The sequence below is a fragment of the Bos taurus genome, chromosome X (assembly GCF_002263795.3).
Source record: "Bos taurus isolate L1 Dominette 01449 registration number 42190680 breed Hereford chromosome X, ARS-UCD2.0, whole genome shotgun sequence".
Lineage (NCBI taxonomy): Eukaryota > Metazoa > Chordata > Mammalia > Artiodactyla > Bovidae > Bos > Bos taurus.
The window spans coordinates 136,386,652-136,402,533 of NC_037357.1; the positions used below are offsets into that span (position 1 = coordinate 136,386,652).

Consider the following 15,882-nt stretch of genomic DNA (forward strand, 5'->3'; position numbering starts at 1 on the left):
TATTTACATGTAAGCCTCGTGGTTCAAAAGCGTGGATTTTGATGGGCTCTGCTTTTTAGAAGTGCAACTACATGGATGGGTGTACAAAGAACTGTAAGATTTGACAAAAGATAGAGTAGTACTCTCGTCCATCTGAGAGATAAAATCAAAGCCAGGATTTTTTTTTTTTTTAAGGAAACACAAAAATATACTAATTGGCTGAGTACTGGCATGGAGTAAGTCTTGAATAAGGATTGGATGTGTGTGTGTGTGTGTGTGTGTGTGTCTGTGTGTTGTAAGCCAGTGAGAGTGTGTGTGTCTTGTAAACCAGTGAGAGAGAGAGAGAGAGAGAGAGTGTGTGTGTATGTGTGTGTGTGTGTTGTAAGCCAGTGACAGGTGTGGAGGTTGTAGACACTCGTAACTGGTGCCCTGGGCTATCTCACAACAGAGATATGTGTGCTAAGGTGTAAAAGATGAACCACACATCACTTGAAGAAGTGAAAATGTGAAAGTGTTAGTCACTCGGTCGTGTCCGACTCTCTGCGACCCCATGGACTATAGCCTGCCAGGCTCCTGTGACCATGGGGATTCTCCAGACAAGAACACTGGAGTGGGTTGCTGTTCCCCTCTCTAAGAGATCTTCCCATCCCAGGGATCGAATGCACTTGGGTACCATAAAACACTGGTGTGTCCGCCCCAGAATCTACAGACAGAATAATAGATCTTGGGAGGTATACAGGCTCTGCAGTTTGGGGAAAGGCTGTTGCAGACTTTCTAGCCCACAGGGTGGAAGGATTGCTGTACAGGCTCCTTCATTTGGACAAGGACCGGGATCTCTTGGTCTTGTTTTGCTGATGCTTCATGGTGTGAGATCAAAGTGCATCTTCCAATGCCTCTGCTTGTTGGCAGCCTCCCGGCAGCAGAAAGCAAATCCGGGACGTTCCTGGGAGCTGAGAGTACCACCAGAGGAGGGCTGTTTCTAACCTCATTAATTCTCTCGTTTTTTTTTTTTCCCTGGGACATGCATCCTCAAAGTTCTAACATGTAATGTATTTCATGACCACAGAGTGGTGTGGCTGTGAACAGCCTGGAGACGTGATTTTACTCCTTGAAAGGCCAAAACACCAAGGTCAATTTGACCAGGCCTCCCCTGAATTAAGGCTTCCCTCATAGCTCAGTCGGTAAAGAATCTGCCTGCAAGTGCAGGAGACCCGGTTCAATCCCTGTGTTGGGAAAATCCCCTGGAGAAGGAAATGGCAACCCACTCCAGTATTCTGGCCTGGAGAGTCCCACGGACAGAGGAGCCTGGCGGGGCTACAGGCCATGGGGTTGCAAAGACTCAGATACAACTGAGTGACTAAACTACCGCCACCACCCCTAATTAAATGTATACATTTTAAAATTAAACCAGTCTCGGTCTGAGTGATGTTCACTTTGGGAGGAAATCCATTGCGATTCTAGATTGACAGGCCTGAGTTGTTGGAGCCTTGCCTTAATGACAACCTCAGATAGACTGGGGGTCCTACAGAAACCTTTCACAATCACCCAGTCAGGGGTCTCCCTGGTGATCCAGCAGTTGGAAGTCCACCTGCCAGTGTAGGAGACGCAGGTTGGATCCGTGATCCTTGAAGATCCCACGTGCTATGGAGCAACTAACCCCAGGGAACACAACGACTGAGCCCGTGCACTAAAGCCCTCAAGTTGCAACCACTGGGCCATCCATCTGAGAGCCTCTGCTCCCCAGTGAGAGTAGTCTCTGCTCAGCAAAGCCAGAGGAAGCCTGTGCGTGGCAACGAAGACCCAGCACAGCCCAAAATGGATAAATATATAAATAAGTCTACTTATGTATTTTATGCCATGTATGGATGTGAGAGTTGGACTACAAAGAAAGCTGAGCACCGAAGAATGGATGCTTTTGAACTGTGGTGTTGGAGAAGACTCTTGAAAGTCCCTTGGACTGCAAGGAGATCCAACCACTCCATCCTCAAGGAGCTCAGTCCTGAATATTCATTGGAAGGACTGATGCTGAAGCTGAAACTCCAATACGTTGGCCACCGGATGCGAAGAACTGACTCATTGGAAAAGATCCTGATGCTGGAAAAGATTGAAGGCGGGAGGAGAAGGAGACGACAGAGGATGAGATGGTTGGATGGCATCACCGACTCAATGGACATGGGTTTGGGTGGACTCCGGGAGTTGGTGATGGACAGGGAGGCCTTGCATGCTGCGCATGGGGTTGCAAAGAGTTGGACATGACTGAGAGACTGAACTGAAATAAAATTATATAAAAAGAAAGCCCAGTGTCCTTAAAAAATACCCAAACAAGTTATAAAGCACGTTGAAATGCCAATCAGATATATTACTCTTTGTGCAACTTATGCAGAGAAGATAGGCTGTTAAGATTCCTCCAAACTCCCCAGTTTCATGTATGCAGTAAAGTTAGGTTTTTAACTTTTCATGAAAATATTTTATTCAGGAATTTTTTCTGTAGCATCTTGTTTTTATTTTGGACACATTTCAAAGCTACGTAAATACATCTTATAGAGAAAATATATATAAATATGTGTACTATTAACATTTAGTGAGTATACACATATATTATGTGTAGCTGAAACATTCTACTCCCTGTGAAATTATTTTCAGTGTGAAATTTACATGAGAAGTCTTTTTTTTTTTTTGTCTTCAAACATATTTGAAAGGGCTTCTCTGGTGGCTCAGAAGGTAATGTGTCTGTCTGCAATGCAGGAGACCTGAGTTCAATCCCTGGGTTGGGAAGATCCCCTGGAGAAGGAAATGGCAACCCACTCTAGTACTCTTGCCTGGAAAATCCCATGGACCGAGGAGCCTGCTAGGCTACAGTCCACAGGGTCACAAACAGTCGGACACAACTGAGTGACTTCACTTCACTCAAATGTATTGGTTTGTTAAATTTCTTCTGTGGAAAAGGAAACGGCACCCTGCTCCAGTATTCTTGCCTGGGAAACCCTGTGGACAGAGGAGCCTGGCGGACTACAGTCCATGGGGTGGCAAAGAGTCAGACACGACTGATTGTGTACACACACATATTCATTGTGATTTTTAAGTGATGAGGAGGATGCCCATTTAAAAGGTTTATCTTAAAAAATCTTTGTTGTCTGTAATGTTAAAACATTTAAGGTTGCCAAGTGTTTGAATGTGAAACACACACACACACACACACAAACATATATCTGGTTCCACTGATAATTCTCACACATACCTAGAGATGCTTAGTTATTTAGATGACTGCTGTAAATCATAAATTTGATGATGTACACCAGCAGTTCTTACCTTGAGATGATTCTGCCCCCTGGGGGTCACTTAGCAGTGTCTGGAGAGAATCTTGATTTTGGAAGCTAGATTGCTAAATCTAGTGGGTATAGACCAGCAAAACCGAGACACAAGACTGTTGAGACTCCCTTGGACAGCAGGGAGATGAAACCAGTCAATCGTAAACATAATCAACCCTGAATATTCACTGGAAGGACTGATGCTGAAGCCGAAGCTCCAGTACTTTGGTCACCTGCTGGGAAGAGCTGAACATTAGCAGTGGCACCAGATAAATGTTTGTGTGTGTATGTATGTGCGTCACCTTCAAATATTTCGCAGCTTGAAGAACAGTGGGGTCCAAAGTGTCACCAGCACTGAGAGACAGTGCTGGAGGTTGATGGTATGTCATTTTCTGCAAATTGCCAGATTCTAGAACATGACTACATAAGGTAGCTGGGAGCCTATGGTTATTGTGACTGCCTAACCTGGATGCTATGAGTGTCCGGGTAACGCCCCACCCCCAGGCCAACGCCAGGCTCCTCCTCCAACGCCCTGCTGGTTCATGGTCTCTCCGTGGCCCCCTGCTCCTTGTGGGGAGGTAGGCTTGAGCACAGGACTCAAGCGTGAAGGCTCCGTGTGACCCCACTTGCTCAGTCGTAAAGAGCATGCCACACAGAAGTGTTCTCATACGTGGAGCTGGAGGAGTGATGGAGTGGACCAGACTTCCTCAAGGCGCACACCTTGGAAGTCCTGGGACCGAGCCCCTGCCTGAGTGCTTTTTGTTGTTATTCAGTCGCGTCCATCTCTTTGCAGCCCTATGGACCGCAGCATACCAGGCTTCCCTGTGCTTCACCATCTGCTGGAGTTAACTCAAACTCATGTCCGTCGAGTCCGTGATGCCATCCAACCATCTCACCCTCTGCCGCCCCCTTCTCCTCCTGCCTTTAATCTTTCCCAGCATCAAGGTCTTTTCCAGTGAGTCGACTCTTTGCATCAGGTGGCCAGAGTATTGGAGCTTCAGCCTCAGCATCAGCCCTTCCCGTGAATATTCAGGGCTGATTTTCTTTAGTTTGATCCCCTTGTAGTCCAAGGGACTCTCAGGAGTCTTCTCCAGCAAGACAGTTCGAAAGCATCAACCAAATGCTACTTGTACGAAATGCTGCCTTCCAGGGACAGTGTGGTGCTGCGTGTAAGCTAACTCAGTTACTCCCCCAAAGAATTAGAAGAAAGTAAGTGGAACGAGAATCAAATACTTTAAACGACTTGCTCTGTCTCCGTACGTGCTTCATGCCAACAGGGGGCTGACTTCAGTGCATTTTATGTCTGTGTTCAGGAGCCTTTTGAGCAGCTGTGTGCATAAACTCCCCGCATGTCAAGTCAGGAAGACATAAAGGAAATACTGCATATTAACACGCATATGTGAAATGCTGAAAAATGGTACAGATGACATTACTTGCAAGAAAGAAATAGGAACACAGTCATAGAGAACAGATGTATGGATACCAAGGTGGAAAGAGAAGGTAGAACGAATCGGGAGGTTGGGATTGACCCACTATTGATAGTATGTATAAAATAGATAACTAATGAGAATCTGGGCTTCCCTGGTGGCTCAGACAGTAAAGAATCCGCCTCTAATTGCAGGAGACCGAGGTTCGATCCCTGGGTCACAAAGTTCCCCTGGAGAAGGGATAAGCTGCCCACTCCAGTATTGTTGCGCTTCCCTGGTAGTTCAGATGGTAAGGAATCTGCCTGCAATGCAGGAGACCTGGGTTCAGTCTCTGGGTTGGGAAGATCCCCTGGAGAAGGGAAAGGCTACCCACTGCAGTATTCTGGCCTGGAGAATCCCATGGACAGAGGAGCCTGATGGGCTACAGTCCATGGGGTCGCCAAGAGTCGGACACGACCGAGCGACCAGCACTTTCACTTGTCAATGAGAATCTATTGTCCTGCACAAGGAGTTTTGGTCAGGGCTCTGTGTTGATCTAAACGGGAAGGAAACGCAGATAAGAGGGGATATGTCTGCATGTATAGCTGATTGACTTTGCTATAGAGTAGAAAGTAATCGAACCTTCTAAAGCAACTATACACCAGCATCTCCTGATATTGAGGGGACGTTTTCTAAACCCTGACCCTTTGCTTACCTGTGGCTCGCCCCAGCCCCACAAAGAAGGCGGGACACACCATCCATATAAAAGCTCAGGGAGGTTGAGTCACATCTCCCAGCTCACACAGAGGTAGCATTTGGCCACCCAAGTCTGTCAAAATCGGATATGACTGACACTTCCTATGACCTCGAGGCAGGGTTGAGAAGGACCTGCTGATGCTGGTTCTAAATCAGAAAGGACTTTCAGGATCAAAAAGTCCGAGCAACTCAACACCTCTGCCCCGTTCTTGTCTGTCCCTGAATTATCCAGCGGTTGGATCACCGCGTGGCAGGAATCCAAATGTTGTCTCCAGTGCAAAGATAGATGCAGACACAGCAATTAGCTGTTTGGTGCGATGCAGAGTTTTCCCTGTTGATGCTACCACCCGGCGTCTCTGAGTTTTCATCCAGCTCTGATTAACTCGGCCTGGGCTGTCATGGATGGCGGAGCTTCCCCCAGGGATAGTCTAGCTCCCCGACGGACAGATCTGGCTCAGCTACGTTTCATTAAAAAGTAAATTATCTGTTTGACATATTTTGCTCAGCTTCGTTCCCTGGAATGAAATGCATAATTACATTCTGGTCCAGAAAGACTCTTGAGTAACCCACCGTGTCCTTAGAAACACATTCGTCTATTCTGGGTTGCAGAATGCTGTGTATTTAAAGGCAGGGTCTGATGGAGAGTTGGAGAAGGAAATGGCCACCCACTCCAGTATTCTTGCCTAGAGAATCCCATGGACAGAGGAGCCTCGGGGCTACAGTCCATGGGGGGTTGCAAAGAGTCGGACACCACTGAGCGACTGAGCAGCTGATGGAGAAAAGACTGGTGGTTGCCAATGGTGGGGAGGTTGAGGGAAGGATGGAGTTGGAAATTAGGGTTAGCAGATGTGAGCTTTTATATACAGAATGGAGAGACAGCAAGATCCTCCTGTATAGCACAGGGACCTGTATTCAGTATTCTATGATAAACTATCATGAAAAGGATTATTAAAGTACATAAAGGTATAACTGAATCACTTTGCCATACAGCCAAAATTAACACAACAGTATAATGAACTATATTGTATAGTCTCTTAAGTCCTGTCTGGCTCTTGGGACCCCATGGCCCATAGCCCACCAGGCTCCTCTGTCCATGGGATTCTCCAGGCAGGAATACTGGAGTGGGTTGTCATACCCTCCTCCGGGGGTCTTCCCAATGCAGCAATCGAACCCAAGTCTCCTGCATTGGAGGCAGATTCTTTACCACTGAGACCCCTGGGAAGCCCGTAATCAACTATACATTTCAATAGAAAATGTTGATTTTTAAAAAGTAGCATCCTTGTATCATCACTTGAAATACTTTCTGGCTCTAATGCATTATTTGTAATGCTCATGTGTGACATTCTTACGAATATCATACATCCCTTATCTATTGAGAGTTGTGGGATCCACACCGAGATGCATTGAAATGGTTAGGTTTGTTTTTGAGAGAAGGGGAGGGGAAGCCAGTGGCTTGCAGGGTCTTTAGTTCCCCAATCAGGGATTGAACCCAGGTCCTTGCAGTGAGGGCGTGGAGACCTGATCCCTAGACTGCCAGGAAATTCATTCCCAAGGATGTCACTCTTTCAAAGTGGACTCCTCCAAACTCCACAGGTCGATAGCTTAGATGTATCATAAGCTTCTTACAGAGGCTGCAGGGTCTCCTCTCAAAGGCAGGCGATATTTGACATGGAAGTGAGCATCTCTGTACCAACACTCTTAATTATGAATGATGACTTGATAGGACAGGCTGCATGACTTGCTGATGATCCTGGAGATGTACCTACCGTGTCCTTCAGTCTCTTCCAAGGAAGCTAAGGTTCAGGGCAACAATGTCTGGAGCCCAGATGCGCGCTATTGAGCCGCCCAAGACTGATAAGTATTCATTTTCTGCATGCATGCTTAGTCGTGTTAGTCCTGTTCCAACTCTTTGCGACCCTATGGACGGTAGCTCTCCAGGCTCCTCTGTCCATGGGATTCACCAGACAAGAATAGTGGACGGAGTTACCATTTCCTCTGCTAGGGGATCTTCGCGGCCCAAGTATCGAACCTGTGTCTCTTAACATCTTTTGCTTTAGCAGGCTCTTTCAATTTGATCCTCCCTTTGTGGTGGGCTTCTTAGGTGGTGCTAGTGGTAAAGAACTGGCCTGCCAGTGCAGGAGACTTAAGAGATGTGGGTTCCATCCCTGGATCTGGAAGATCCCCCTGGAGAAGGAAATGGCAACCCACTCCAGTGTTTTTGCCCAGAGAATTCCATGGGCAGAGGAGCCTGGCAGGCTACAGTCCATAGAGTTGCAAAGAGTCAGACATGACTGAAGCAACTTGGCATGCCCTTGGGATTGGCAGATAAATGTCCACATGGCAGGAAGCTGATCTGGTCTGGGTGCACACCTATGTTTCCCACATCTCAGAAGACTTTCAGAGTTCTACTCATAATATCTTAGGGCGTAGTGATGGTTTTTATTAATACTTATTTTTTTTTAATTGAAGTATAGTTGATTTGCAGTGTTGGGTTAGTTTCAAGTGTACAGTGAAGTGATTCAGCTATATATGAGTGTGAGTGTGTGTATGTGTGTGTGTTTCGGATTCTTTTCCCATATAGCTTGTTATAAAATATTGGGTATAGCTCCCTGTGCTATACAATAGGTTCTTGTTCATCTGTTTTATAAAGGTAACTCTTTTTTTAAAATCTGAGAAACTGTTTAGGTTATGCATAGTGAAATTGTACTGGAGAGGCCGCTGCACTAGATTGATCGGTGAAAAAGGATTTCCTGGAGTGATGTGTAGGGTTTCCCGGAAGATATAAGATGCCCCCGGTGACGCGGGTCTTCCGTTCATCATCTGTGTCTGGTTTCTCCTTTCCCCTTAGGCCGCCTGCTGTGCGTCGGCGTTCTTATAAAGGATCACTGTTGCTGGGAGGTGCTGGACTGGCCTGGCATCTTTGGAGCCCTGCAGCGGCGGGAATCCAGTCCGAGGATTAAGGCAGCGCAGCGGTCTTGCGATGGGCGGTCAGGACCACCGCCGGGCTGGCTGTTGATCTTGGGCTCTGTCTATGCCTCATCGGGAGTGGGTCTGCAGGAAGCCCTTCGCCTTTCCCGGCTCTCGGTCTTTGGAAGCCCCTCTGTCTCCCCGAGGGCACCCCCTCCCAACTCCCCTGTCTGGTCTGCTCAGAGTCTCCGCCCCGGACGCCCCACCCACCCAACCCCGGATGTGCACGTGAGCCATGTCGAGACCCCAGGGACTGTTATGGCTTCCGCTGGCCTTCACCCCCGTCTGCGTCATGGTCAACTCCAACGTCCTGCTGTGGATCACCGCCCTGGCCGTCAAGTTCACGGTCATCGACAGCCAGGCCCAGTACCCCGTGGTCAGCACCAACTACGGCAAGATCCGGGGCTTGAGAACGCCGCTGCCCAATGAGATCCTGGGGCCCGTGGAGCAGTACCTGGGGGTCCCTTACGCCTCGCCCCCCACCGGGGAGAGGCGCTTCCAGCCTCCCGAGCCCCCCTCCTCGTGGACCGGGGTCCGCAATGCCACCCAGTTCGCCGCCGTGTGCCCGCAGCACCTGGACGAGAGGTCGCTCCTGCACGACATGCTGCCCGTGTGGTTCACGGCCAACCTGGACACACTGATGACCTACATGCAGGACCAGAATGAAGACTGCCTCTACCTGAACATCTACGTGCCCACGGAGGACGGTGAGTACCCGTCTTTGGCAGAGAGCGGCACCTGCTGGGTCCGCCTCCCCGTGTGCCCAACAGCCTTTTATCACGTCCTGTGCATGACAGTTTCTATGACCCAGTTATTATCTTTCATCTTCACAGTGAAGTTATCACTCGTGACTTTCTGCAGTGTGTATTTACGCAGCTGGACAGTCCTGAAATGAATGACTTAGTCTTTTCTGGCTTTTGTAGTATTGCTGCCATCTTTATTTGCAGATGAGAATCTGTGCAAGCGTATAGTCTTGTAGATTTCACTGGGATCGCCTGTAAAAGGCCAGTCTAAAGAAACTAATAGAATTAACGTGATCGGCCTTCACGGAGCCACTGAGAATCATATCAGGAATAGCGCCTTTGGCTTTAACGTCTTAAGATGCTCGCGCTTTTCCTTTTGAGTCTTAAGAGGAACCACCGATTGTTTTAAATACACAAGCGAGGGATAGTTCGTTGAACGATTGGACTTGATTGTTGAGAAGCCACCTTGTCGCGGTAAACTTGGACGTCATTTCGTTCCAGTAGTCACTGCCGGCAAAAGGCAGATGTGTGTCGTCAGAAGAGTCTAGCTACCTCAGAAAAATAATGTTCTTGCTGGGAACCAATGCCCCCTTTCCTTTTGCATAACTCAGCAGTGAAAGTATCGGTAACAGTAATGTTCCCTCTAAATCCAGAGCTTGTAAAACTTGGGTATCTCCTTCTTTGTGTAGACTTCAAAAGGCCAACCAGACTGAAGTTGGGCCAGGTCCATGAGAAAAATTATGTTCTCACTAGAACAAAATGACCCTTTTTTTTTTTGTTTGGATAACACAGCAGTGAAAGTCTGTGAAAGGCATCACGTTTCATATATTATTATAACTTAATATCACGCTAGTAGAACTTGGCTGTCTCCTTGTTCGTGAAGGCTTTGAATTAAAATGTTTGATACAGACCAACCAGACCACTGGATACAGTGTAGACCCATTTTTTTCATTTATTTACATGTGCTGTTTTCATACAAGGAGAAGAAAAAGGATAGAATGAAATCTTTCTGGAATTTAAAATTTAGAGGCATCATAGTAGCCATCGTGTCTACTCTGAAAACCAGAGTGCATCCTTGTCCTTGATAACTTTCACGGACACCTTTGTCTTCCTTTTTTTCCCCCTCTTTAATCCTTGGGAGATGTTTCTCCGTGAGACTCAACTGAGACCCTGGCCACAAGCGATGATATTACTCAGGGATATCCAGAATTGCATCGCGTCCGCCATGTGGTTCTTTCTCAGGGCGGATGCAGGGAGGTGGTGTGAGGACTCTTCAGGAGAAAGCAGGCCGCTGGCATCTGTTAGGGAGATGACAAAGGATGCCCAGGGGAAGATAACGGAAGGGTTGGGCTTCATCATATCAGCAGAGGTTGGCATGGAGACAGCCTCCTTGTTGCTATGGAGACAGATGAACCAATCACCTTGCATAGTCTAGGGCTGAATGGGGTTCAAGGAGTGACATCCGATGCCTTACTTCCAGGTCCCACCCTGAGCTGTCCTTGCATGTGGCAGCCCCTGGTACCTCCTCGGTGCATCGACAAGGATGGGTAACCCCATCCCAAGCAAATTAAAGGTTCACCTTTCAAAACCACCTAAGTCCTGGACTTTCTCATCATGAGCTGTCCACATGAAGGAATTAAAAGAAAGATGGAAGGGGAGGCAGGGTAGAGGGAATAAACCTGGGTAAAAGATTAAAATTGCTTTCACAATAAATTTGACATGCTGGGGTTTATGAACAGGTGACTTGAGAGTGCTACCCTTCCAAATAAGGACTGTGCTTCAAAGGGAATACTTCCTTATGAGAAAGTGAAAAAGTGTTAGTCCCTCAGACATGTCCGTCCCTTTGCGACCCCGTGGACTATAGCCCGCCAGGCTCCTCTGTCCATGCGATTCTCCAGGCAGAAATACTGGAGTGGGTTGCCATTCCCTTCTTCAAGGGACCTTCCCAACCCAGGGATCGAATGAGGGTCTCTCGTGTTGCAGGCAGGTCCTTTACAGTCTGAGCCTTGAGAGGTAGGGCGCAATTAGACCATCCAGGAAGAAAAGTCAATAGCTTCCTTGATCGAAGACTCATAAGTGTGCAATTGTGTGGATGGAAACCATAAGAAATTTGGCCATTTCTTTGTGGTTCAGTATTCAATAGGAATTTGGGGGGCGGGGCGTGAAAAATGCTGCCTAACAGAGAAGCAATCTAAATTTAAGAATAAAGGCAGTGCTGCTTGTTGACTCCTGGGGTATTTTTATAGCACTTTGGCACGCCGTATCTCACACCATCTTGATGGGAGAATCAGAAATCTAATAGGGGCTGAATAGCTAAAATTGATCTCCGTATAATATATAAATAATGGATTTTCGCTGGTGAGTGAAGCCACACACCTGTGTGTTTGCAGAAACAGAAAATTGCAGCCTATTGGGTCCGGAGTTCTGTGCGTTTAAAAAAGATAACTCGTGTCCATTTCACAATGAACATGGAGGTTTAGATATTTAATTACTGGTTCTTCCTAAATGAAGAAATCCTACTTCTACCACAACACATGAAAATTATGGCTTCGGTCCCTGCAAAGAGCTTCCTTTAGGGCATATCTAAATTTGTAACTGTGCCTTTGATTAAATGGATGTATGGTGATACCAGCTATTTGGAATTCAAAATTCCACTTTGGCACTCGGTTATTTAATTTTTTTTTTTTTTTTTTGGTTTGTTGTGATGCTTTGATCAGCTGGTGTTTCCATGTGACTTCACTACCAATAATGTAATTATGTATTGCTGTCATGTACCAGTTAAGCTTTACATGTTGGCATGGCAACAGAGACAGCCATTCTTAATTTCCAGAGACACACACTTATTGGAAGCAGAATAGTGGCTCCCCCAGAGAAGGGCGGGCTTCTCGGGTGCCTCAGTGGTAAAGAACCCGCCTGCAACGCAGAAGGCGTGGGTTTGATCCGTGGGTGGTGAAGGGTCCATGGAGGAGGAAATGGCAACTCACTGTAATGTTTGTGCTGGAGAATCCCATGGACAGAGGAGCCTGTTTGGCCGCAGTCCGTGGGGTCGCAAAGAGTCGGACATGACGGAAGCTACTTAGCAGGCATGCATGGCCGCACATGGACGGCAGGGTGAGTCCTAAGCCCAGGAAACATTGACTGTTATTACCTTAGAGTGCTAAGCGGAGGAGGTTGTATCTAAAATTAATACCTGCTTACCTGTCGGAGGAGGAAATGGCAACCCGCTCCAGTGTTCTTGCCTGGAGGATCCCAGGGACGGGGGAGCCTGGTGGGCTGCCGTCTATGGGGTCGCACAGAGTCGGACAGGACTGAAGTGATTTAGCAACAACCTGTTGACTTTAAGAGGCAGAGAATATACTATGGCTTATCTGGGTGGGTCCATATGTGATCGCAGAGACCGTTAATTGTGAATGAGGGAGAGAGAAAAGGTGAGCAGGGCCAGAGGAAAACAAGAGGGAAAAGGCGCAGTGGGCCATTGCTGCCTTTGAGGACAGACGGAGCCGGAAGTCATGGGATTCGGCAGCTTCTCGAAGCTGCAAAAGACAAGATATCTCCCCTTGAGCCTCCAGAAAGCCCTGCCCACCCGTCAATTTTAGCCTGATGGAACTCTGACCTTCAGAACTCTAAGAGCCTCAATAGCTGCCCCTTGAAGCTGCAACATTGGTGGCGATTTGTTATGGGAGCAACAGAAATCTCATACAAAATTTGGGCAGCTTTTATCACAGTTTGAAATTTATCGTAAAGTGTTTCCCTGATTGAAAAGAACCCACACACCACTAAACAGTTAATGTGAACTTTGTCTGTCACTACTCATTCTGAGATGGCAATTCCTTTGTTTACCTTTGCAAGGCCACAATAGCTTGTTTTTATTAAACAGTCATTTTAATGCTGGGTGGTTAAAAATGTGCTGCTTTCTGTTATACATAGCAAGGAGTCAGTGCTGGTTGTGATGGCTGAATGGAGATTTTTGAAGATGTGAGGTTTAAACTCTAGAAAGTAGACATCCAACTTGGATGTGTGGAGGTGTGAAAAGAGGTTTACGGCAAACCTTCAGTTCAGTTCAGTCGCTCAGTCGTGTCCGACTCTTTGTGACCCCATGAATTGCAACACACCACTCTAGTTTTCTTGGGTGGAGAATCCCAGGGATGGGGGAGCCTGGTGGGCTGCTGTCTATGGCGTCACACAGAGTCGGCCACGACTAAAGTGACTTAGGAGCAGCAGCAGCAGGCCTCCCTGTCCATCACCAACTCCCGGAGTTCACTCAAACTCACGTCCATCGAGTCAGTGATGCCATCCAGCCATCTCATCCTCTGTCGTCCCCTTCTCCTCCTGCCCCCAATCCCTCCCAGCATCAGAGTCTTTTCCAATGAGTCAACTCTTCAAATGAGGTGGCCAAAGTACTGGAGTTTCAGCCTTAGCATCATTCCTTCCAAAGAACACCCAGGACTGATCTCCTTCAGAATGGACTGGTTGGATCTCCTTGCAGTCCAAGGGACTCTCAAGAGTCTTCTCCAACACCACAGTTCAAAAGCATCAGTTCTTCAGGGCTCAGCTTTCTTTATAGTCCAACTCTCACATCCATGCATGACCACTGGAATACCCATAGCCTTGACAAACCTTACTGGGATTCAAAAGTGATGCTGATTTTACACGGGAGCGTAGTGAAAATGTTAGTCCCTCGGTTGTGTCTGACTCTTTGCAGCCCCATGGACTATAGCCCTCCAGGCTCCTCTGTCCATGGGATTCTCCAGGCGAGAATACTGGGGTGAGTTGCCATGCGCTCCTCCAGGGGAATCTTCCCGACACAGGGATGGAATGAAGGCAGTGTAATGAAGGCACCTTTAAAAATCTCCAGATGCTCAGAGTGGGTGTAAGTGAATGGCATCAAAGAAAACACCCAAATGATTCTCTTCCCTCATCTGACATTTAGAAGCAGCTGTACCTCTGAATGGCTTCTTCTCGTGTTAGCATAATGTTTTCAGCTCCTTGATCCTTCTGTCAAGACCTCAAGATCTGATCTCTTCTGGGTCAGGTGGATTCTCTCCCCTTTTGAAAAACAACTTACTGGTGAATTTATCTGAGAGGATGTCAGTAAGTTCTCTCCCCTCCCCAGTTTTAGTGAGATGTCCCTGAGGGACATCGCCATGCAAGTTGAAGGCAGATAGCATGACACTTGGACTTCCATGAACTGAGAAACATGATCACAATAGTTTGAGCTGACGTCCGTCTTCTCATGGGCTTCCCTGGAGGCTCAGTCTGTCAAGAATCTGCCTGCAGGAGACAGGAGTTCGATCCCTCGGTTGGAAAGGTACCCTGGAGGGGAAGACGTGGCAACCCACTCCGGTATTCTTGCCTGGGGAATCCCATGGACAGAGGAGCTTGCGGGCCACAGTCCATAGGGTTGCAAAGCGTCGGACACAACAGAGCAACTATACCACCTACCACCCAGATCTCATATAGCTGTGAGAAAAAGAAAAAAAGGAGAGATTTTTTTTTCCTTGTGATGAGAACTGTTAGGCTGTACTCTTTTTTAAAAAAAAATAATTTATTTTAATTGGAGGCTAATTACTTTACAATATTGTAGTGGTTTTGCCATACATCGACATGAGTCAGCCATGGGTGTACATGTGTTCCCCATCCTGAACCCCCCTCCCTCCTCCCTCCCCATCCCATCCCCTCACGGTCCTCCCAGTGCACCAGCCCTGAGCACCCTGTGTCACGCATCGAAGCTGGACTGGCGCCATCTCCAAGTTTCCCGTGTCTCATCCTGCAGTGGTAACTACAGCCGTCAACCCTGTACATTACAGCCTTGGTGCTTGTTTATCTTAAAACTGGGAGCTTGTATATTCCGACCACTTTCATCCAACCCCCCACGCCTCCTCCACCCTTCCACTTCTGGCTGCAGCAAATCTGATCTCTTCTACGGGTTTGGTGTTTTTTAAAAACGTACTTTTTATTGGGGTATAGATGGTACACAATGCTGTGTTAGTTTCTGCTGTACAGCAAAGTGACTCTGCTAAACATATACACATATCCCGTCATTTTCAGATTCGTTTCTGGCATAGCTCACTACAGAGTGTTGAATGGAGTTCCCTGTGCTATGCAGTAGGTTCCTACTAGTTATCTGTGTTTTATAGAGTAATGTGTAATTGTCAATCCCAATCTCCCAATGTATCCCTGCCCACCTCCTTACCCCTTGGTAACCATAAGTTGGTTCTCTACATCTGTGACTCTGTTTTGTAAAGAGGTTCCCTTGGAATTTTTTTTTTTTTAATTCTACATATAAGTGATACAGTGTGATTTTTAGATTCCATATGGATGTGAACACAGTATTTGTGCTTTTTTAAAACCAATCTCACTTAGCATTATGCCATCGAGGCCCACTCACTTTGTCACAGACAGTAGGAATTTCCTTTTCAGCAGCTGGGTAATATTCTACCACATACCTGCACCTACATACCAACTTGTCTACCCATTTGTGTGCATGCGATTGCTTTGGTTGTTCCTGTGCCTTGACTCCTGTATACAGTGCTGCTGTGAAGGTAGGGTTGCAGTAACTTCTCTGAATCCTTCCGACTGTCAGCTTGGTTCAGTCCTTCCACTGAGCTTGCAGCATTGGTTGGCTAAGAACACGCCTGCCAGCCTGCAAATGCCAGCCTGTTCCCTTGCCAGTTGAGTGATTATGGCTGGGTTCTTCAGCTAGTGTGTGCCTCAGTTTCCTTG

The 15,882-nt window shown here is 47.2% G+C and overlaps 1 protein-coding gene across 2 annotated transcripts in view; it reads left to right on the forward strand.

Moving 5' to 3' along the window:
• LOC100300059 (neuroligin 4 X-linked) overlaps window positions 1–15,882 on the forward strand; it is a 391,198-nt gene that overhangs the window by 80,737 nt on the left and 294,579 nt on the right. For both annotated transcript variants that reach the window (XM_059883924.1, XM_059883923.1), the window contains exon 4: window positions 8,298–9,123. In XM_059883924.1, coding sequence (XP_059739907.1) covers window positions 8,652–9,123 — 472 coding nt within the window. In that variant the 5' untranslated portion in view covers window positions 8,298–8,651. The remainder of the gene's footprint in view (window positions 1–8,297; window positions 9,124–15,882) is intronic.